The sequence below is a fragment of the Panicum hallii genome, chromosome 7, assembly GCF_002211085.1.
Source record: "Panicum hallii strain FIL2 chromosome 7, PHallii_v3.1, whole genome shotgun sequence".
Lineage (NCBI taxonomy): Eukaryota > Viridiplantae > Streptophyta > Magnoliopsida > Poales > Poaceae > Panicum > Panicum hallii.
The window spans coordinates 46,372,641-46,394,785 of NC_038048.1; the positions used below are offsets into that span (position 1 = coordinate 46,372,641).

The 22,145-nt window shown below is 43.9% G+C and overlaps 3 protein-coding genes and 1 pseudogene across 8 annotated transcripts; 1 reads left to right on the plus strand and 3 right to left on the minus strand.

Annotated features, from left to right (window-relative positions):
- Positions 1-90: 90 nt before the first annotated feature.
- LOC112899305 (MAP3K epsilon protein kinase 1-like) lies at positions 91-13,104 on the minus strand. 4 transcript variants are annotated; one of them, XM_025967725.1, is made up of 24 exons: positions 12,785-13,104; positions 12,527-12,661; positions 10,981-11,001; positions 10,440-10,513; positions 10,245-10,335; positions 10,083-10,166; positions 9,357-9,458; positions 8,523-8,654; positions 8,361-8,432; positions 8,175-8,278; positions 7,509-7,605; positions 7,057-7,398; positions 6,437-6,727; positions 6,277-6,321; positions 5,068-5,241; positions 4,906-4,989; positions 4,728-4,819; positions 4,542-4,625; positions 3,744-4,435; positions 2,255-2,646; positions 2,019-2,153; positions 904-1,310; positions 703-817; positions 91-587 (listed from the first exon to the last, which is right to left on the minus strand). In XM_025967725.1, exons 1-24 carry the CDS (start codon positions 12,842-12,844, stop codon positions 411-413), a joined length of 4,002 nt encoding a protein of 1,333 aa, XP_025823510.1. In that variant the 5' UTR covers positions 12,845-13,104; the 3' UTR covers positions 91-410. The 4 variants fall into 4 exon arrangements, with proteins under 4 accessions (XP_025823510.1, XP_025823509.1, XP_025823507.1 ...); XM_025967724.1 differs by having other exon boundaries at positions 2,255-2,406; positions 2,500-2,646; positions 12,527-13,104; XM_025967722.1 differs by having other exon boundaries at positions 12,527-13,104.
- A 1,063-nt stretch (positions 13,105-14,167) lies between these two features.
- LOC112900900 lies at positions 14,168-15,596 on the plus strand (annotated as a pseudogene).
- A 155-nt stretch (positions 15,597-15,751) lies between these two features.
- LOC112901376 (heavy metal-associated isoprenylated plant protein 2-like) lies at positions 15,752-16,993 on the minus strand. Its single transcript, XM_025970271.1, has 2 exons — positions 16,295-16,993; positions 15,752-16,211 (listed from the first exon to the last, which is right to left on the minus strand). Exons 1-2 carry the CDS (start codon positions 16,377-16,379, stop codon positions 15,853-15,855), a joined length of 444 nt encoding a protein of 147 aa, XP_025826056.1. The 5' UTR covers positions 16,380-16,993; the 3' UTR covers positions 15,752-15,852.
- A 532-nt stretch (positions 16,994-17,525) lies between these two features.
- LOC112901262 (inositol-pentakisphosphate 2-kinase IPK1-like) lies at positions 17,526-22,029 on the minus strand. 3 transcript variants are annotated; one of them, XM_025970134.1, is made up of 9 exons: positions 21,754-22,029; positions 21,344-21,464; positions 20,852-21,055; positions 20,441-20,585; positions 19,895-19,935; positions 19,696-19,806; positions 18,910-19,497; positions 18,655-18,771; positions 17,526-18,503 (listed from the first exon to the last, which is right to left on the minus strand). In XM_025970134.1, the coding sequence occupies exons 2-9, from the start codon at positions 21,443-21,445 to the stop codon at positions 18,459-18,461; spliced, it is 1,353 nt and encodes a 450-aa protein (XP_025825919.1). In that variant the 5' UTR covers positions 21,446-21,464; positions 21,754-22,029; the 3' UTR covers positions 17,526-18,458. The 3 variants fall into 3 exon arrangements, with proteins under 3 accessions (XP_025825919.1, XP_025825918.1, XP_025825917.1); XM_025970133.1 differs by having other exon boundaries at positions 18,621-18,771; positions 21,754-22,028; XM_025970132.1 differs by having other exon boundaries at positions 18,597-18,771; positions 21,754-22,027.
- Positions 22,030-22,145: the final 116 nt, after the last annotated feature.

Here is a 22,145-nt window from a genome sequence, read left to right on the forward strand (position 1 = left end):
GAGGTTTTGTTTGGTTAATCCCCTTCAATCCTGATCCCTACAAAACCGAACAAGACTAGAAGCAGGAGGCAATAGATATGGCCACCAAACTTACAAGAAGGATTTGGAAAAATTTTACCAACACATTATACAGCTGAACAGGTCAACATGGGTTTTGTTTTGTAGTTGGGAGACGTCTAATTTACAATTTCTTCACTAACATACGCTAAATATAAACAACCACGAAGGGCAGAACCACCATCTTATCCTGCACCGGAACGTTGAACCTTTCTCCCGATAAAAGAGGGATCAGGTACACTATGAGTCTGGTGCTCAGGTGAAATCACCACAGAAACAGAAAAGAAAAATGACACCTTTTCCTCTTGGGCAAACATATACAACTTGAGAGGAAAATACATGACCCACTAAAATCACAAAACAGTGTTGATGTGCAGCGCTTTCAACAATGAGGTGGCCATTTGTTTGACCAACACTTGTTGGCCGCCGCGTTGCCCATCCCTGCGTTCTTCAATGAGATTTTGTAGCTTTTGGGGAAGGTCATTCTCTACTATGAGCTGCTTTGGTCGAGGATGGTGCTCATAGACAACCTGGAAAAGTTCCATACACCACAAAGTTCAGATTCTACATAACTACAAGAATCATTTCGTTGACAGAGTTACTAAATGCAGGACCATTTGATCCAGCTATGACTAGATGTCAAACCTTTATGAGTTTCAGCAGAGTCAACCGAGCAATAGCTTCTCGATGGTCAAGCCTTGCAATAAGCAATGTTGTCAAACCATTGGTGGCCATTGCAGTGTTTATCCGAGAAGATTTCCTGCAGAAGACATTGCATACAATGCACTAATCAGTAATCTGTAGCACAATCAAAGACAATCAGGAAATGCCACCTTATATTCTTACGTGATTATCTTCAAGAAAGCATCCAATATATGAACAAAATATTGTTCTGGGCAGTCTTGGAAGAATTTCACTAATTTCTGAATTGCCTCTTTCTTCAACAGCGCTTGTTCTACTTTTCTGTGATCATTATCATGAGCCAAACAAACAGCAATAGAATCCAATGCTGTGCATGCCCATGCATCATCCTCCAAAAGATTTAAGTACACATCTAGCCCTCCATGAGCCCTCAACTGCTCTCTAGAGTTGCGAGAAGCATGAGCCATATCACACAGCAAAGGCAGGGCATACTGCCTTAGGGGTGAGTCCGACATAACAAAATTCATCAAGTGAGGGATGATCCCATTTTCAGCTGCTTGTTCTTGTCTTCTTTTATTAATCTTGCAAAGGTTGAACAAAGCGTTGAGGACCTAAAGACAGAGGGTAGAGGTAGTTATTATGTGCTGAAAACATAAATAAACAGAAGGCAAGTTGTCCACATGGTTCGGAGAAATTAGTTGTTTGATAATAGTTATTGAACAAAACCACTTTTCAACTCAGACTGTACCACCCATAAAGGTGCACAGCTACAAGCACATTGTCATTGCAAACAATGCCGTTCTGTTGCCTAAAACCTTTTCCAAACAGTCAGGTGATGGTTTGCTCCAACTTCGATTACGCTATATAAATTGCGTACTGGCTATGTTAAAAAAGGCATCAAATTAAGGATAGAATTGGTACTTCGCTCATTTACACATAATACCACAAGGCCATAGCACCCTCTGACTTAAGAGCAGTAGACCAAGACTCCAACCAGCTAATATCGAAACATGGACAACAACTTCAATAATATTGACTCAAAATGTTTCACCACACAAAAACGAAAAGGACATGCTAGCTGGTACAATTTTCTTCCCCTAGTAAGGAGAGATGCAAGTGGGTACCCAATGGTGTTTTATGGGTCAACTAAATAATTACGATGGCAAGCCATCCTAGTTCATTTCTCCTCCTAAATTAATTAGGCACAATGCCATTCTAGTTCATCTTATCAAATTTTTGGGTCGACGCAATGACCCAAAACAAATATAGCTTGCATCCCTACTAGTAAGCATGCTCGGATAAAACAAAGAAGTGCGCACCTCACTATGTATTTGATATACCAGAGGCCCATCACGAAGTTCAAGAATCGGTATCAGATGCTTGATTGCATCTGTGCGTTGAAGTGTCTCAAGACAATTGGGATCACCAGACAAATGATTAATGCACCTAAGAATCTGCACAATAAGAACAAGCAGTTCCATAAAACAAAAAGGGAAAAGAAATCAGTCACATGACCAATTAGCTAGCACAAACAATCAAATGCTTTAGGCTTTACCTTAAGAAGAATAGGAGGTTCTATCTTGTTGAACATCTGGAAAATCCGTGCAAGAAGGCTTTGGCTGGCCATAAGAGATTTTACCACTGTGTCTGCTTGTGCAAACTCCAAAAGAAGATCAGCCACTTTCTCAAGATACTCACGTGCAACATCTGCGCTCATGGAAGAGAACATCTGAGCTAATGGACCAGATGATGTTGTACTTCCTGGTCTTAAATTGAGCACTCCTGATCCAGATAACACACCAGATGCTGTTTGCGATGCAGCTCCAGAAGTAGATGCTCCTTCATTAGATACACCTGCTGAAGGTGCATATTTCATACTTTGAACTCTGTTTGAATCTTTTACATTAGAATCAATATGGCCATTCTCCCTTCCATGTCTAGAGACCTCTGCATGAAGTTCAAAAATCAATTTGTTAGCACATAAAGAGATCTTGGGCCATAGTATCAAACATTTCCATGCTACATATGGATGATTCCTTCTGTACTAAAAATACTGGTGATTTACATATGCAAAACTAAGGACTGAAAACTAATTTATCCTTTTCTTTCGCTCGAACATGCAGGATACACACAGAGAGTAGCACGCAGCACTATTCACATGAACCATACATGAAGAGTGCGCAGGCCCTAGGGTGGTTTGGTGCTGATCCTTCCTCAATAAACACAGGCTTCTTACCACTTAAAAGAACATAAGGGCCACTTGAAACATTGGGGAAAAAAAGGGACCTGAGCAACAAAATAATCCAACAGCAAGGTCCTAAGTACCTTTGCTCCAAATTTACAAAAGACAGCAGTATGTAAATAATTGAAGCGAGGTACACATGTAATACAGGACATGTGAAAAGTCAGTGACTATTCCTCTGAAATATTTTAATACAGTGACTATTCTCTGTTCTGGTCTTGGACAGAAGTACTATAGGTCTATAGCCTGAGAGTTTTTTTTTCTTTGTGTCCCTTTAGTCTATCCTCTTTACTTGTCTGTAACTAGAGCTAGGTGCTTTCAAGGTAACTTGTGTACCCCATTGTGCAAACATGAGGTGGATAGTAATACTGAGTCTCTTTTTTTCCAGTTGATAGGGGAATTTCCTTGTTTGGGGAAGAAGGTATATTGGAACCAGAAGCAAACCAAAATAGACAAGGCATATAAAATAAAGAAATGACAAATCTCAATGATGAGATTCTGGAACCCTGACATCCAAATGTGGTATTAACATAAATGGAAAGAACCAAGAAATGATAAGTTCAGAATACAATGGGATGATGAATAAAGGAAGATGCAGAATGGTATTATTCTAGTCTAGGTTTTTTTGTCCATGTATAACAAAACCAAAAAGTTTAGCATTTGATTAACAGTAAACTATCAGAAAAGAGGAGTCAAACATAGAGTAAACTGCTTAAGTGACAGAAATGCAGAATGCACGATGGGTGGATACACCAATATGCTAAGAACTGAAGTCTGAAATAAAGGGCACAGAATAAAGTACCAGCAAATTCCGCCATTATTAAGTCAAGTTCACCATTTGTTTTCCTCTCTGTTGACGCGTGTAATAATGGTAAAATGGTTTCATGCCTTCCCAATCCAGATAAGTGGTGAACGTAATCAAGTTGTCCAGATACATGTCGAGAAGGTGGTTCTTTCTCCAACAAACTCAATAGAGGCCGTACTTGGTCATTTTGACCATTATTATGACCATTTGAAACTAGTTCTATGTGCTTCGGTGATCTATCTGTAGATGTTCTTCCTGCAGAAACACTAAGCCTCGGTGGCCTAATCAAGTCATTCTCATTCCTCTCTAAGTTACCAAAGCCAGTTTTATCACTAAACCTAGGAGATGATGAGGAATCAAGTAATATATGGTGCTTATCTGCATCTGCTTGTAGGGATTGCAGAGAACCAGATGAGTGGTGATGATCCAGCCTTGCTTTGGAATTTTCAATAAATGAAGGGTCTAATTGACCAGATCTTCGTCGGGGGGTTGAGCCATTTTGTGTTACCGAAGCGCCTGACCCTGAGATGGAAGCAAATCTTGTTGCTTCATTCAAGCTATGAAGAGTATTCACCAGCCTAAGAAGTATCCCATTTTTTGCCGCTATACGGCAGAAATCATTTCTCAGAGTTGAATGCTGTAGTTTGAACACCTGCCATATGCCATCAATTGCAAGATGAACCATATCCCTGCTAATTTAAAATATTCCAGCATTAGTTAGATACAAGCATTTAAACAATGAATACACAAGAAAAATCAGAAGGGAAGATTTATGTCAACAATGAGCAGACTTGCCTGTATTTTGCATAATCAGGCTCTAAAAAGCTCACCAAAACAGGGATCCCTTGGCATGCAATGAACATTTGCAATGTCAAGGTGCTGGAGATGGAAATTAAAAATTAGTAAACCAGAGCATTTATTCCCTCCACTTTTTTATTAAAATAAGAAACCATCAACTATGTTGGAGTAAAAAAATAGAACCTGGCCTGACAAAGCTGCTGAAGAAACAAGGATGCTTGCACCCGAACATCCTTTGGACGATTTGGCTCCGCAAAATTCATCACCACTGGAATCTGCAGATAGTTTTCAAATATCAACTATCACTCCACAATGTCAACAGAGTATGGAGGTCATGAATTGCATGGGAACAATGTCTTACGAGGCCAACAAGGCACGCATTTTCTAGGAAGCCTGTATTATCTTTTACAATGTTGTTAATGAGCTGCAGAACAGAGCTTAAAATCTACAAACGGGTAAACAGTCAACTTTTCAGTGTAAAGAGCAATCAAAAAGTTTGTAAAACCAAAGTAAAAGTTCATACACGGTTTTTGGGAAGTTCAAGGAGTTCCATTAGCGGGAGGAAACCATTCTGTGTCACATAAATCTGTTTTTGCCCAGGCCGGTGACTGAAGTATAATAGAAGCTTTTGGCACGCTGACAATATCACATCTTCACTTTCCCCGGGTTTCAGTTGTGCTACTATTTTGCTGTATTCCTACAAAAATAGAGGAAAGAAGGGTATTTCAAAGCTCAAGCTGGCAGTTAGAAATGTATGTTAGCAACCTGTACTTCGCAGGAAATAGTCTAAAAATCAAACTGAAGTGCCACTACACTGAGCAGGCTGGCCGGCTGTTCTTATTTAGGAGGGGCAATAGTAAAGTTTTTTAGTGAATAAGATATCCAAGATACTGCCATTTCAAATGCAAGTACCGTGTATTTCAAACAGAAAATAAAGTGCCCTAAATAGTAATGATCATGCAATCAACCAACAGGGGCACATGCTTGGACAAGAATCATCAACATTTCCAGGCTTAAACAACTGAGAGCAACCAGCAAGTTTCCAAGAGAACAGATAACCATCACCAAGATCCATAATAAATGACATACTACCAGTACAGGTGGCATGTATACAAGATATACTCCCCCTGTTTCACCATATTTGTCCATGGTCTCAGGAGAACACATTCCATAATGTTTGTACATTGAGGATATGAATGGTGTAGTTATTGTGATTTCACTCCCTACCCTAATTAAATGCACCGATCGAAGAGAAATTGTTGTATTATGACATTAAATAGTCTTAAAGCTAGTACTTCCTTGGTCTGTGCACATGGTGTACTATGGACAAATATAATGAAACAGAGGAAGTATATTTATGGGATCGTAAAGGTTGACCAAGAGCATTGTCGAAGCATGGTTCTAAGGCGGTAAGGTAAGGCGTGGCAACCGACCCCGTTCATATTGCCTAGGCACTAAGTCAAGGCAGTAAGACAATGGGGGCGTCATACATGTATTAGCATCTCAAGAGAAAAGGGAAACAAAACATGAGAGATTGGGCTTTCCTAGGCTATCCAGCTCGTCACCATATCTAGCTACCCCAGCTCGTCAGCAACGCCTTGCACCCTCGAGGCACCTTATGGCCTAGAAGATGCTTTAAGAAACATGTGCGAAAAGTATTGATATGGGTTTTTACAAACATAGACAGCAGTTGCAGAATGCATTGTGGTAGTAGAAGGAAGCAATAGCACACCTGCCAAGGGAAAAGACTCTCTCCAGCAATATTGTCACCAAAACCCTGTAAATGTTGTTGATAATACCATCAAAATCTGAGCTAGAGTAAATGGAATTTCATCTATTTTACTACCAAAGGAAGGTATATATATAGGATAATGTTAGTGTTAGTACAGTACCTGTGCATCAATATCTTGTAGTCGATCTGCAATTTCAATTAGTTTCCCACCATTTGTGGACTCGCTATCATTTCCCTTTTGCTTCTCCGCTACCCTGGCGTTGAGCACCTTTGCAAGGTCATTTGATACACCATTATATGGAAGTTCATGGCCGGTAGTTGATGTTGAAGCTTCAGCTCCATAATTGCCCTGTTTGTCGATTGGTGGAAATAAATCTTCCAATGAGGCATCTCCAGGTTTGTCACTAAATCTACTCAGCTCTTTCGGTCCTTCAACTGAAGGTTCAACCACCTGTCAAGGCAGGATACATTTAACTTCCAATAATAAGAAAATCAGTTCAAGACCTTGATAATGAAACAAATGGCAGCCTAACTGCAATAGAATTTGATTAAAGGGTCAATTGTAACCTAAACCAACTTGACAGGATCATGCATAATCCCATCCTGTTCTTTCACCCAGACAGTACAGTTCAAGTATTTTCACTCTTGCACTTCTTTTTTGACTTTTCCCACTTCCACGTGTACAACAAATGGTTGGCTAAGCAATTGCATGTAGAGTGCATAAAGTAGAAACACATGTATAATAGTGACTCCCTAAAATGCTATGCAGAAAGATCTCACCTTTTGGTAGTCAATATTCTGTCTTCCAGCCTGAAAGGAGAACACATCACCATCCTCAAGACTTGAACTTTCTTTACTTTCAGGCTCCATCTTACTTGGCAGGCCAACTTGCACTTCATGTGCCGTCACTTTGCCATTCAAATCAGCATCCCCAGATGAAGCTTCCACTGGTAGCTTCTCATGTAAAACTAATGTCGGATCTTTATTAGGAACTATGTTATCTTTCATAACTGCCAGATTGTTTGAGCTACTGCCCTCAGTAGGTTTTAAATTTCCATCATGAAGCTCGTCAGTTTTATTTTGTGCAGCAGATTCCAGAATTTGCTCTTTTCTCCCATTTTCCTAGAGCAGTATAAACAAAAATAGTTTATAATTTGCAAGCCTTATATAGTTGGTCTACTACAGAATATTTTGGAGGATCACACCCTGAGCTAGAAATCCCCTGGTGTTACCTGCTCAACATTAGAAGTGATAGGTGTTTGAGAATCTCCTGGTGTGCAAAAACCAGCGCTATTATGGACACTTCCTTCATCATCCCCATCAATGTTCCTGATTGTACCAAAAGAAGAATTAAAATGTCTTCTCACGGTCACTATAAAAAGATGGATCAAATAATATGTTGACAACCAATCTAGACAATATAAAAACCATAGATTTGTGTGATATATTATGAAGCAAAAGTCCATGAATGAGAACAACTAGAATGGGCAGGGAAAGGGCTAAAGTCCATAGGTGTTTGAGAAGCCAAAATCAAGGGGCAGCAAGTGAAATCTGGAGGTGAGGCTTGTAAAATTGTGTTGTGGTGCCTTCAGAGGGTCACAGAGAGCGCTGGCAGGAAGCAAAACAAGCTCAAGCGGCGGTTTAGGTGATGCTCCATGCCGTACTCCCACAGCCGACTGTGACACCTTGGCCGTTTGGCATGCCGTAGATTAGGCAATGCTGTGACAACTATGCGCAGGACTTGTATAAATAAACGGACATCATATAGATCTTCCTAAATCTAGCAATACTTCAAACAAATGTGTCTATAGAAGTTTTCTCTATACTGCAATGCAAGCGTGTAAAAGGTCAAATTATGAAATCATCATAATGTTCGTACGTTTCTAGCCCGTATATACCTCAATGGAGTAGGTTGCCGAAGAGAAGCAGGCAAAGCTCGTCTTGAATTTTGCAACCATTGATGCATCAATAATGTCTTCGCATCAGGCCTTTGCATTGCATCCTACGATTGTTTTGTTAAGTCAGGACATGTAACTAAAGAATATTACTCAAGTTCTCAAATAACATATAAAATAACAGTGTACCTTTTGGAAACATTGCCGGAGAAAATCAGTAATCTCAGGAGACAGACCCTCTGGTATCGGTGGATGCACATCCTACACAAAATAAATAGTATTCTCATATAGCTGAATAAAGAGTCCCTTGCAAACATGTAAGGAGATACAAAACAGATGTATGCAACCTACCTGAACAATGCGGAACAGTGCAGGCATAGGCTGGAGATCGTAATATGGCGGGGCACATGTGAGCAACTCAATTACAGTGCAACCAACACTCCAGATATCAGAAGCAGCACAAACACCAGACATTTCGATGACCTAATTTAGTCATGTATTAGTAAGATGATGATGAATGAAATTCAAAAAGTCCCAAACATTGTACAAATGCATTTTTTATCGCTGTGTTGAAAGACCATAGAAGCCACAATAGCAATAAATATTATGCTATAATCTTGTTAGCAACTTAGCAACTCTATTGGAGTATGATATGCAGTCAATGATGCAATTTTGCAATTTTACTTAGTTTAGTTGTCCTAGCTGAATATGTAAGTAAAACACTTCAGCCTGGAGTGGATCTTTTTAGTGAACCTAGCATACACACATCCTTTTAAAAATCTACAATATCATGGCACCACTGCTGGATTTGCAAAACCGCCGTCATCACCAAAAAACTAAATGCATGTGGAAATTCCAGAAGCAATGTAACATAATAGCACAGCACAAATAAGTTCCACTGACCTAATGATCATTGATCATCGTACTAATTCCCAATCAATACGACCCCATATAAAGAAATGGACATTCAACTTGATGAATAAATGCTAAATTAATGGTCGTCTTAATCTCTGTTGTTCTACAAATTTTATGTCCACAGAACAGTGGGCCAGAGAACCTTCAAGCCATTTTATAGTAAAACACACACAAATAAGATAAGAAATTACTTCAATATGTTAGTGACAGTGCACAATAGTTCAGCAGGAACATCATATTCAAGAACTAAAAACAGTTAAGCAATCAAACCTCAGGGGCCATCCAGTATGGAGTGCCGACCACAGAATGAGTGTTGATATCAGCTTCAGTCAATTTAGTGGCAACTCCAAAATCAGCAAGTTTGACAAGGCCCTAAACAAGCAGGTTACACAAATGAAGATACAGAGAAGAAAAGCGCTGCTATGATTATAAATGCAAGTTTAAAATTTAAATAGTAATTCTGCTGATTTCGAAGTGAGCGAATAACATATCTGAGAATAAAAACACTCTTTAAGTTATGTTGGTACATAGTGCTTTATATTTCCAAAAATAAGTAATAGGAAATTTCTAATTACAGTTATAACAGTATCTAGTGCAGGATAAACTGGTACAAGCTTATATAAAATTGTTGATTGACACTTTGTGCTTAGGCTATATTGAGGCAGAAGGAACAACTACATTGACTATTAATAACTGCTCCCAAAATCAATGCTAGACCACTCTGCCATTGAGTCTGTATCTAGACTTGGGTGCCTTTTCTTTCTTTTTTTTCATTGCATGACTCGTGTACTAAATTTTCCATGGTTTTATGCATTTGAATGCTTCCAACTACGATATTAAAAACTTCCTTCTTAGATCAGTGTCTTTGCACCTTAATGGGTTTTTTTCCAGCAACATTTGAACTTGTGAGATTTTGCAATATTTGTATTTTACCATATTCAATGAGTGGAACAAAGAATAAACCCTGGAAAATAAACTTATTATGCAACTATTAACCTCTTTGGTAGTCAATATATTTGCACCCTTGATATCTCTATGTATGACACCTTGTTCATGCAGGTAAACAAGACCTTCCAACACCTGGCCATGTAGAAACTAAAATCAGATAAAAAGAAAGAAAAAGAAAAGTAGTAGTGCTGCAGTCATCACATCAAGCACCTGGGCAATGTAGACAGCCACCAATGATTCGGGAAAAGGTCCAAATTTGTTTGGCTTGATAATATTGGCAAGTGAGCCATTCTCCACATATCTGCAATTACCCCCATGGCATTAGAAGTCTATAGCTTCCAAGTTGGAATTCACTAGATGCACCTCTACCTTGTATCAAGACATTTTTTAACAAGAATTGCTTACTCTAGAATAATATGGAGGTGGCTCTTTGTCTTCAGTGATCCAAGATACTTAACAATGTTTTTGTGATTGAGATTCTGCATAAAGAACCAAAAGATTTAGAGTTTCGTAAAACGTGAAAGTACATAAAATGATCATGGTCCTGCTTCCAATTTTAAAACAATAGGAACTGCTAGAAACACAGGAATTTTAGCTTTCATACCACATTATTCCCAGATTTTATTGCCTTTTATATTGAATATTAAAAAATGTCTAGGGAGAGACTGGGTAAGATGCACCAAAGAATCAAAGAACTAAATAAAAGAACCTCAAATTTTCTAACAGTTTAAATTAGATAAAAGGAAGGATTTAGTGTGACTTTTATGTATTTACAGCAGCTACAGCGACTTCTACCTACATATCAGTAGAGCATACAAAGGAGATACAAATTCTGATAAAAAAGATATTCAAAAGGGAGTAGATCTGTGCTAATTGAACAACAAAAATGTGGTGTTAACAGTAAATATAATAATATTTGAACAATGAAAAAAACAAAAAGACTTACTTTCAGTAGGTCAATTTCTTGCTGAATACACACCACCAGCAAACCATGGAGATCATTGTGCAGAATTGTTAACATACACAAAGAAAACAAAAACAATTAATTAGTAAGAACCCTATGCTACAGAGGTACAAGAGCAATTGCAAAAAACAGTAGTATTCTTAAGAGGGGGGTGGGGGGACTTTGACAATGAGACAGCTATATAAGAAAGTCCCGGGGGGATGGTTTATACGAGAAGAATGCAAAAAATGACAACTTCCTGAAACTCAGTAAACTGCAAAGAATAAAGCAGCAATCGCCCAGTGCATCCTGAGACTCATGACGAAGTACTTATGTAACTTATTGTGCAACAGTATGTCAGTCCACAAACAATTACAGATGCATTACTTATGCTCAAAAGGAAAAATGGAGTTTCCGGTTCAAATCTCTATGGTTTTTCACAAACTGTAAATAGTTCATACATATATATTTCAAAACGAAACCTCAACTTCGAACGCTGAATGATACGTGCATCAATGCCAAAACGGAGGAAAATATAACTGAATTAGTGTCCACTTCCACAAAAATAGCCCGAATACGTAAAACGCTATTTTAGATATTAAATATTTACCAAACACCTATAGAGACATGGATTAGATAAACAGCATGTCAATAATTGCTGCGAATCCACCCATAAGCAGTTATGCAGCCAAGTGATAGATCTATCCATTGCAGGAAAGTTGCAAATATTCAAACCATCATGTGCCATTAGTGCGTGCAAAGGCATATAAGGTCTGAGAAGTGTCAATTAGTTATGGTGCTGAAACTGAAGAAAAGATCTTCTCCTCATAAATAATGTGACAAAACAAAACGGCCGTACTTATCGTGTGTAGTAGTAAATTTGGAAATTACTTGGCACCTATCTCATGCATTGACGTAATAACCAAGTCAATTGCATCAAACAACAGTTGTGGGCATTGCCCTTTGAAATATCACTTTTCGGGTCAGATATCTCGCTGCTAGTAACAGCCTAGAATAGAGCTACTTTATGTCATGAGTCATGTTTCTTATGAAAAGAAATCCGAAACGATATTACGTCATATATGCTATATGGAAACACGTACCATATCTTCCCCACGCATGCGACAATTAATAGCTCAACAGCTCCATATATGATCGCAATCGACAAACATATAACCAACTTGCCACATGACCAATCAGCATGCCAATGCCTAAAGCACAGGTAAACGTGTATTTGGCTTCCGCTATAATTGCAAGTATGAACAGACCTTAAAGGAAGCTTGCTTACGGATCCACATGAGTAAGCTAGCAGAACTTAGCCCTAGCCCCTAGGGTACAATTTCGTATCATGCTACTGATAAAAAAAAAGTGCGCTGCCAAACAGCAAGCAGCATAGCTCAAATTTCTAGTGGCATCTTATAGCGGTTGAGGCTACTGCTGCTGTTGTATGTTACACAGCACAGCAAAACCACATTTCATGCAATTCCACAAATTTGCTGGTCGGCACTTGATATGCATGACAATATAGGCCAAAATAATGGAAGCTCACCATTATTATGTTGAGATCCTCCTGCGGGATGTTCTCCAGCGAGACCTGCTTGATGGCCACGAAGTCGCCATTCTCCAGGTCAAGTCCCTTGTACACTCGGCCGTACGCTCCCTTCCCTATCTCATCTCCAAGCATCTGCACTCGCGCGCGAGAAAACACAGTGAGTGCTAGGAGCGCACCCCCGAAAAAATCCGGCCGCGCGAACCACGAATTCCCCCCGGATCCGAGGCGGGAGGCGGGCGGCGCGAGGGCACTCACGTATTTGTTGTCAAGCGTCTTGGATTTGTGGAACTGCGCATTGTGCTGCCTGGACGCCATCTGGTCGCCTCCTCCGTGGCACGGGCCCGGGCGCCGGCTGCCGCGGCGGGGGCGGGCGGATCAGCAGTCACCGGCGGCGGCGCGGAGTCCCTCGCGAGCTCCCGGCGGGGGCCATTCAGCTTGCTCTAGGGTTTGGGTGGGGAGGGAATTGGAGGATGAGGGCAGCAGGAAGACGAAGGCGGAGGACAGAGAGAGGGGGGAGACAGTGTAGGTGCTTTTCTGTAATTATTGCTAACTATTTCCGCTCTTGTTTCGATATTTTTTTTCTGGGCGTGGGAAACTAACGGAATGGATCCGGTTTTATACAGGGGGTGGGCCCTTGGAGTTGGCGGAAGCCAACGAGGATGTTGCAGGGATAAGCGGGGGCAACGACTGTCAATTAGCTGTCATCAACTCTAGCGCCTCATCCGGCGGGGCCCGCTGAGGACTTGTGATCTCTTCATCCTCTTTAATAAAGGATCGAACTGAAATGTGACATGGTTCTTGTCTCAAGCCGGTGACAATGTATATCTCTACGCCTTTTTCACTGAGGAGTGAGGATGCATGGTCACTGACTCACTGGCATGGCATGCACACCGCACGGCACTTGCTCGTTTGACGATGGGGCTTGATCTTTTTTTTTTTTGGAAAAGAAGCCCGATCTGCTGCAATATTTGTGCAGGGAGAAGCCCGCAGGAAGCAGCTGGGTGAAATCTGAAGAGGCGAAGGCAGCAATCGCCTGCTTGATTTTCTCCAGGAACGCCCACTACAAATACTGATCCCAGCAATCCACCGCTGGACACATGATCATCGGACTTCGGAGACAACAACTGTAACCTTTTGCCCGATCTGCAACAGCCGGCCAGTGCGTAGAGATGTGCGAGGGTGGACGGCCGGAAGCACCACCCATGGCCTCGGGCAGCCGGCGGCGGCAGGGGGCCAGCGGCCTCGCCGTGGGAGAGGCTGCGGGCGGCGGCGGGAGGAGGAGGCCGAGAGGGTGGCGAGCCGTCGCCTTCGTCATCGGTGTTACTGCATCTTTACCACCAACACGTGGGGTTAGAGTCGCACGCACGTGATCCAACGGCAAGGATTCAAGACCCTGCTGTTCGGAACCGCCGTCGGAGTTCTCGTAAGTTGCGATCAAAACCACTACTCGTCTAACAATCCATGTTCAGTCCTTCGTCATTACAATCGAACATTGAACAACGTAGCAATCCCTACACAACAAAGTGGAACTTGTTGAAACTTAAAACATTTGGCTCAAATGGCGTTGCTTTTGGACTCGATCTGGCGTATAAGATGATCGATCGAATCTAGCTAACGCATGGCTGATGACGACAGGGAATGGCGGTGATCACCCTGCCGGCAACTGTCCACCGGCTCAAGCCGCCGCCGTGCAGCCCGCTGGCCCGGCAGGCCGGCGCGTGCGCCGCCCCGTCGGCGCTGCAGCGCGCCGTGCTCTACGTCGGCATGGGGCTGCTCGTGGTGTCCGCGGCCGGCACGAACCCGACCAGCCTGCCCTTCGGCGCGGACCAGTTCGACGAGAGCGACGAGCGCCACAAGGGAGGGGCGGAGGGCTCGCGCGCTTCTACAACTGGTACTACGCCATCGCCATGGCGGCCACGTTCCTGGCGGTCACCGTCGTGGTGTACGTCAGGTCAAGGAGGGCTGGGGCCTCGGCTTCGCCATCCCCACGGTGCTCATGGCCGCCGCCTTCGCCGTCTTCCTCGCCGGCGCCGCGGTGTACGTCTACGTGCCGCCCGAGGGCAGCATCTTCTCCAGCGTCGCGCGGGTGGTCGTCGCGTCGTGCCGCAAGTGGAGGCTCCGGCTGCCGCACCCCGACGACGCGCGGCGGCAGGAGGAGCTCCTGTACAGCGGCCCTCCCGCCGTGGGGAGCAACGGGAACGGGCGCCGCGTGTTCAGGCTCCCCCTCACGTTGCAGCTCAGCTTCCTGAACAAGGCGGCCATCGTGACCGACGCCGACGAGATACGGCCAGACGGCTCCCCGGCGATGCCGTGGAACCTGTGCAGCGTGCAGCAGGTGGAGGAAGCCAAGTGCCTTGTGAAGATCATCCCCGTGTGGATCTCTGGCACGCTGTGGTTCACCGCGGTGGCGGAGCTGACCAACTACACGTTCCCCCAGGCGTCGACCATGGACCTCCACATGGGCAGGCACTTCATCCCGCCGGTGTCGATCGTCGCCGTGTTCTACCCCGCCGTGGCGCTCTTCGTGCCCTTCTACGACCTTCTCATCGCCCGCGCCGCGCGGCGGCTCACCAAGGGCGGGCGCGGCATCACCTTGCTCCAGAGGCAGGGCGCGGGACTTGTGGTCCGGGAGGCGGTCCGCTCTGGCGGGCGGCGACGGCGCGTCCCCGCTGTCCGTGTTCCTCCTGGCGCCGCAGCTCGCGGTGATGAGCGTGTCGGGCGCGTTCAGCCTGGTGGGGCAGACGGAGTTCTACAACACGCAGTCACGCAGTTCCCGGACCAGATGCGCACCCTCGCCAACGCCGCCTTCTACTGCGCGCAGGGCATCAGCAGCTACCTGGCCACGCTCGTGGTCAGCATCGTGAACGCGCGGACGAGGCGGCGCGGCGGGTCCGCCGGCTGGGTCACCGACGACATCAACACCGGGAGGATCGACTACTTCTACTACGCCATGGCCGTGCTCACCGCGGCCAACTTCGTCGACTTCCTCGTCTGCGCGCACTTCTACCAGTACAAGGGCGAGCAGGCTGCTGACTCCCCTGCCGGACCTGAGCTCCTAAAGACGTAGCAAGCAAGCAGAGCCTAGACAGATGCAGTATGCAAAATATTCCATTTGATCATTCATTGTATGTTTCAAAATCATTTCTGATATTACTAGATGCATTAATAAATTCGATATTAAAATAAGCCACCATAGTTTATTTCATTATTTGTACCCTGTTTTTGAGTGAATTGAACCATTTATTGTGAAATTTATGCAAGATCTTACATGGTTCCTGCATGCGGTCCAAATGAACCAATGGTGGTCAGATGGGATGGGTTAGTTACATGATGGAGCAAGGCGGGGGGTCCTGCTCGTAGACTACTCTCTCCTGGTACCTGGGGCACGGAGGCCACGAGGGGACGTGGTGGACGAACACCGTGGCCGGCTGCTCGGGCGCCTTCTTCTCCGCGTCCCCCGCCAGTTTCTTCTCGTCGGTCTTGTGCTGCTCGGGCTTCTTCCCGTCGCCCTTGTTCTGCTGCTCGGGTTTCTTCTCCTCGGCCGGCTTGGGCGGCGGGCCGATGGTGACGACGGACGCGCGCCTCCCGGCCTTCCTCGCCTGCACGATCACGTCCACCGGGTCCACCGTGCCGGTCACCGTCATCGTGCCCTTCTCCGAGTCGACCTCGATCTTATCAACACCTGACCATCACCAAAGAATCATGGGTTGCCATTGCCGGAATCCATGTCGCATGCATAGTTGAAGCGTGCGGCCGGGTTCGTACCTTTGAGGCCGGAGACGGCCTGCAGGACCTTGCGCTTGCATTTGGCGCAGGAGGTGTCCACCTTGAGCACCGTCACCTTCGACATGGATGCAGGATCCCTTCTGCCACTGATGCCTTGTCTGGCCTCGCAGGACGATGAGCGCCGGCAGGTGCTTTTTGCTCCCTGGAGCTACCACAAATATTTCGGCTGGTTTTCAGGTGGTTGGAGGGACAAATTGGGTAGCTCAACCCCTGGCTGGAGAAGTCCAATCGGCGTGTCCTCGCATTGGTTGGCTGCTAACATTGTCAGCACCAACTCGGTCTCTAGCTTGCGAGCGACTGGCGACTACGCTTCAGGTTCTAGAACTCATCTCACTCGTGCAATGGTTCGTTCGTTCCCACCCAGCAAGTGTCATGACCAGCGACCGTGCTAGTCAGCTGCAGAAGACGTGCGCTAGCTGAGTTTATCAGCCGGGGTTCTGGTGGGGGTAGTTACACTTGCACGGTTTTTAGGCTGTTGAATAAACTTTTTCGTTACTGATGAAATATTTTATCACTATATTACTCGTATTCTGATTCCTAATCCCTAGTGTTTGAAACTATTACTGTACTACACTTTGTTATTGTCCCTTGGTTTCTTCAACAATTTCGGCCGGTTGGTGACAAGGATTTTGCACCGTGACAAGCATGATCCTGATATCCTAACGAAGTGCAGGCTACATATATACTAGTATACCATCGGTCTAGCTGCAATTTCTAACTGTTTAAACAGGAAATCCTCCTCCTTTTGTCTATGTCAAGCAAGAAGCTGAACAACTGTATCTAACTAACCCTGTGCAAAAGGTGGACGACGTGGCTGAATCAAGGCTGCATGCACTCTTGAACAGAGAAATAACACGTGCAATATTGAATGGGATAAAAAGAAACACGCACAGCCTAATCAAGAAATACTAGAAACATTTCATGCCTTTTCATTAGCTCATCTGGCAGATCAGAATCATGCTACAAGAACAACGGCTAGACGACGACAGGGCTTAGGAGCCTAAGGCCTGTAGCCATCAACGAAAACAGACAGTATCACAGGCTCGACAGGCAGGACTTGCTCTAATGAAGCCAACAGCCAGATACAGATTTCCAGCCACCACCACCGATTCTAAGTTAGGTTTGCTTTGTCCAAGACCAGAGCGTGAGAAGATGAAAGTTTCACCAAACATTTCTGCAGTAGCAAATTAAGACACATAACAGTAGGAAAGATGGTAACCTGCGAGTGAAACTTCAGCCCTCATTTCAACTGGGATGTTACAGTGAGTGGTTGCCACGGTAAAGCATCAATCATCTCAGTTTCTCAACTAACATTGAACATCTCTGCAGATTTGCGGTGACAAGCCACGGTCTATGCACTAGTAGAGTTACAACAGCAACGACGAACAACAGCTCCTTGTGTACCCTTTCCAGGCCTAAGGAACGAGCCTCCCAACCTTGGGACTGTACTCATGAAGTTACAACAACAGCAGCAACAAATAACAATCGACGCTCCGAGATGCGCCCTTCTCCAGACATATATTGGAAGAGGCTCCTCATTGTTGGAGCTGAATGGGCGAAGCGTCTATTAAAAGAAAGCAAGTCAATCTTCTAGAATACTCTTGACCATGCAAGAAAAAAGATATTTTAAAGGTGAAGATATTATCATGGATATAAATATTTATAGAAAGTTCTAGAGTCACTTGTTTTATATGGCAAGTGAAAAAATATTTAGGAATATTCTAAAATATCTTTTGTTGTATGGTAAAGTAGAAAATAGTTAGGAAGGTTCTAGAGTAGGGGATACATATCATCACCATATGTGTCGCCATGGTCTATATATATGAGAACCCCCTCTCCCTCCTAGTAACCTAAGAGGCAACAACACATACAAGCCACGAGCATAAGAGAGAGTTGGGATTGCAGTGCTAGGTGAGTGTGTGAATAATTGCTAGGATAGCCACTTAAGAAATGTTCACACTCTCATGTAATATTGTTGTTCGTGTAATAAAGTGTTGTTCAAAAGAGTTGGTCTCGCAATCTGTTTCTATAGTTTCTAACTACTTAGTGCATGGATTGTGATCTATCGAAGGTTGGCTTTGCCCCCGGAATCACGACAGTCCAAGCTTCATATGAAGGTTGGCTCGCCACCCGGAAGCAAGCTTCATCTGTAGGTTGGCTCTGCCACCCGGGAGCTAGAAGGTCGGCCCTGCAGCCAAAAAGGACCAAAAGGCACTAAGTAATTAGAAATTATAAAGCTATCTACTACAGAGTGAGTGGGTGTTCCTAGGTATAGGTCCACCTTCAAGTGGGTGATTAGGGCCACCTCTGCTTCCAACAGCGTCTTTAGTGTTAGTGACCTTCGGAGATGGCATGACCTCCTGATTTCTTGTGTAGAAATTGACTATCTTCTGATCCAGTGCAAAATAATGTTCCATCTTATCCAGAGGTTTCACATCCAGATCGACGAAATATGCCTGCGAATGGAATGTGCAACATTAAATAAAGAAACGATTTCACAAAGCAAACTGAGTTGTGAACTATATAGTTAGTTATATGCTCCTGGACGACTAGAAGATGAAGGTAATACAAAAATAGATTTCACAGCAGTATACCTTGTACTCATAGGTTTGCTTCACTGATTCAAGAAATACTGAATCATACACAGAATCTGTAGTTCCACCCTCTCTTGGCCGAAAGCTGATCATCAGGCTACAGTCCTTTGAAGTAGCAGAAACAAGAAAGTCCCTGACAATCTTCAAGCTCTTGTCCAACGAAAGAGAATGCAAGAGAGTGTACTTCCGCAATAGCTCTACATCAGTTATATTTTTGCACACCAAACAAGGCTGCGAAATTATATTGTAGTACAAATGAATTGCCCCTTCAATGTCATGATCGTCCAGCTTTTGGGTGGCCAACAGTTTACCTAGTACTCCAGATTTAAAAATCGCCTCCGACAGGAGCTCAATGAAGTCGGGTAGTTCTAGGCCACTAAGCTTGCTGAGATCTTCAAGACACTTGTCTTTTTCAGCAGGAAGAACATTATCTGCACCACCTCCCATGCCACCAAAAACTAAAGAACCATCGACAAAAATTCTGAAGTTGTTCTGAGGAGTTGAGAAAAATGACTTGATGGCCATGCATATCCTTTCTTTTGACCCAGAAAATAGATCAAGAGGATTGTATTCACTAGTCCTCGATATCTGAAATGTGTGCAAGAATGTGTTGGGAATCAACCTGATTTCCAAAACCAAAAGAGATAATGCAGTATTACGAGAGTGCCATAAATGACAAGAAAACATGTAGTAGTTGTCATATAATTGTATAAAAAATGCATGTTCTTTTTCATGAGCAACAGAGTGTGGGGTCATATCTTTTATTAATAATTTTAATTTACATACCTGACCCTGATGAAATTTGAGGTGCTGATGCATCTTATATCTTGTTACTTGTTTCTTGATGTAGTTTTCTTTTGATATATATTCTGATGATGGCAGAAACCCACATTTGGCCTGAAAGGTGAAGCATGCCAAAAGTACCAAATGGTAAGCATACACCACGCAATAAAGAATAAGAATAAAACAGAAGCTCGCAAAGTACCTTTATCTCCACAGCTATGCAACTGCTGCCTCTAGGGTTACCTGAGATTAAGAAAGACTTACTATAAGCAAACATAAATTCAAACTAATATAGAGGTATAAGAATACTATGATAATAAAGAACCAAGAGGCATCTACTATCAATTCAGGTTGCCGCTTCCCGGACAGATGACATTTTAGGACAGCAATCAGGCTCTTGTGGTTGAACCAAGGATGAAGTTATGAATCATGGACAAAACAAGCCAGTTAAGAATCAGTGACAAAACAAGACAGTTTCTACCATCTTGATGCCATCCATTTTTCTGTGGTAAGTAGTTGTTGCAAATTTAAACCCCTAAGAATTGCAAACTTAATGATGATTATACACAAAGAAGCTGACTAACTGCCAAACAGAAATAGGAATGACAAGTTAGGCAACAGTCTTGCCACAAATGTTCCATGCAGAACGAATGAATAGAGCACTAGTGACTAGACATTACTGAATCAATCTCCTTTTCTAACATACACAAGATTCAAATTATGGTAAAATGAGGAATGGAGCGTTTACCAGAAAATAAAGAATGATCTGCTATTAGAAGAGCAGCATCAGCAGTGTTATCAATTGAACTTGCATTCACTCTCCAAGCAGGACGGCTGTCAAGAACATTCTTTTCAACAAGTTCCAGAAAATCCCTAGAGACACCTACAGAAACCTGTACCATGGAAAGATGACATGATTTCTTTGTTTAATTATGCAGATCCGAAGAAAGATTGATTTTTAAAAAACTTAATAACAAATGATGAAACAACAACATGTTAATGACCAAAGTCAAATGTTTGCACATCGATGCCATGCTATTTCTTATATAGCAGATCAGTAGGGTGATGGTGAAAAGAATATCCAAGTATCAAGTATTGTTGATAAGTTTTCTAACCAAAGAAACAGAATAACAGGACATAGATCGAATCTGGACCATACCCCGCCATCAACATGATTAGCACCGAGATGTTTGCTCATAACATGCACCGCATAGGCTTGAGCCAAGCAATCTTGTTTGACAGAGTCAAGCAATTCTGGGATATGGCCCCACAGGAGTTGCTCATAACTTGAGAAGACCATACAACTTGGTGCCGGTAGAGACTTGTCTTTTAGAATCTTCTTGATCCGCAGTACCTTCCCATGCTAAAAACAAACGAAAATAAGATCATCAAAGTGAGATAATATTTCCACCAAACACATCATATTCAGGAAAAGCGCATGCATGGTTACAAAATGCACAATCATTGAAACCCCAATGTATGCTTATTTTTCATGCGATCAAGCGAGCATCCCTGATCCCTGTGCAATCACTTGCTCGATCAGGTACCGGGTCCGTTATTCCGGTCTGGAATAGCCGCATCCGTGCAGCACACATAAATCCCCGAATTTCACAGCAGGCGAGGACAAAATAAGAACCAAATCAGCGCATACCATGGAAGGTGATGAGCCCGTGTAGCTGAGGATGAGATTCGCAGCGCCCTCCCCTTTGTAAACCCAGTCCTTGGCATCTCCCGCTTGCAGAACACCTTCCATCTCCGTCGAAAATCAGCAGCTGCCACAGGAGCGAATCGAACAGAAATGGTGATTCCGAAAGTAAAAAAACGCGGTAGAACGACCAAGCAATCTGCATCTGCCATCTAGCTCTGCTGGTTAGGTCCACAGCAAAACCCATGCCACGGCGAGAGCAGTACGCCAAAATCAAGCGAGTAGAAGCGAGCATCCTAGCGCAGAGCGGCGTTTCGTCGAGCACATGGCGAACGGCCCAGAGCAGCGGCAAGGGGAGCAGCCGAGCAAGCCGGCGGAGAGGAGCTACGAGGGGAGAGGTCCGGTGTGATGCTTACCAGCGGAAGGAGGTGGGCTCTGGGCTGCGCTCTCGTTGATTCCTACTCAGACCGTCCGGCGATCACCGGTAGAGGATGCTGGAAGCAGCAGGGTTCGCCAGTTGGTGCTGCGGCCGCTGCTGGAGCCGCTTGGTGGAGGAAAGCTAGAACTAGTAGTGTTCGGGGGAGGGGAGGAAGCGAAACGTGGAGGGAGGGCGGATGCCACGCGGGCGGGCGCACGCTGGCATGTGCTCCACCTCCGCGCCGCGTATTGGCGACGCCACCGCCGCCAGCATCAGCTTCTCGTGCATCAGGTTATAATTGGCGGTGGCAAATTCTGATTAACTGTTCCGAAACCAATATACTGATGCGGTTAATCAGAGACATCAGTCCTCCTACCGTGAAACCTCACA

Excerpts from the sequence above, each read along its gene's own strand:
- LOC112899305 (XM_025967722.1), bottom strand. The coding sequence starts at position 12,844 with ATGGCGTCCAGGCAGCACAATGCGCAGTTCCACAAATCCAAGACGCTT. Across the intron at positions 10,167-10,244 it reads TGGCTGTCTACATTGCCCAG|GTGTTGGAAGGTCTTGTTTA; the intron begins GTGCTTGATGTG and ends CTACATGGCCAG. Across the intron at positions 8,279-8,360 it reads TCCGGCAATGTTTCCAAAAG|GATGCAATGCAAAGGCCTGA; the intron begins GTACACTGTTAT and ends AAACAATCGTAG.
- LOC112901262 (XM_025970132.1), bottom strand. The coding sequence starts at position 21,445 with ATGGAAGGTGTTCTGCAAGCGGGAGATGCCAAGGACTGGGTTTACAAA. Across the intron at positions 19,807-19,894 it reads GCATAGCTGTGGAGATAAAG|GCCAAATGTGGGTTTCTGCC; the intron begins GTACTTTGCGAG and ends TTCACCTTTCAG. Across the intron at positions 19,498-19,695 it reads TCAAATTTCATCAGGGTCAG|ATATCGAGGACTAGTGAATA; the intron begins GTATGTAAATTA and ends CACACATTTCAG.
- LOC112901376 (XM_025970271.1), bottom strand. The coding sequence starts at position 16,379 with ATGTCGAAGGTGACGGTGCTCAAGGTGGACACCTCCTGCGCCAAATGC. Across the intron at positions 16,212-16,294 it reads GGCCGTCTCCGGCCTCAAAG|GTGTTGATAAGATCGAGGTC; the intron begins GTACGAACCCGG and ends GGTGATGGTCAG.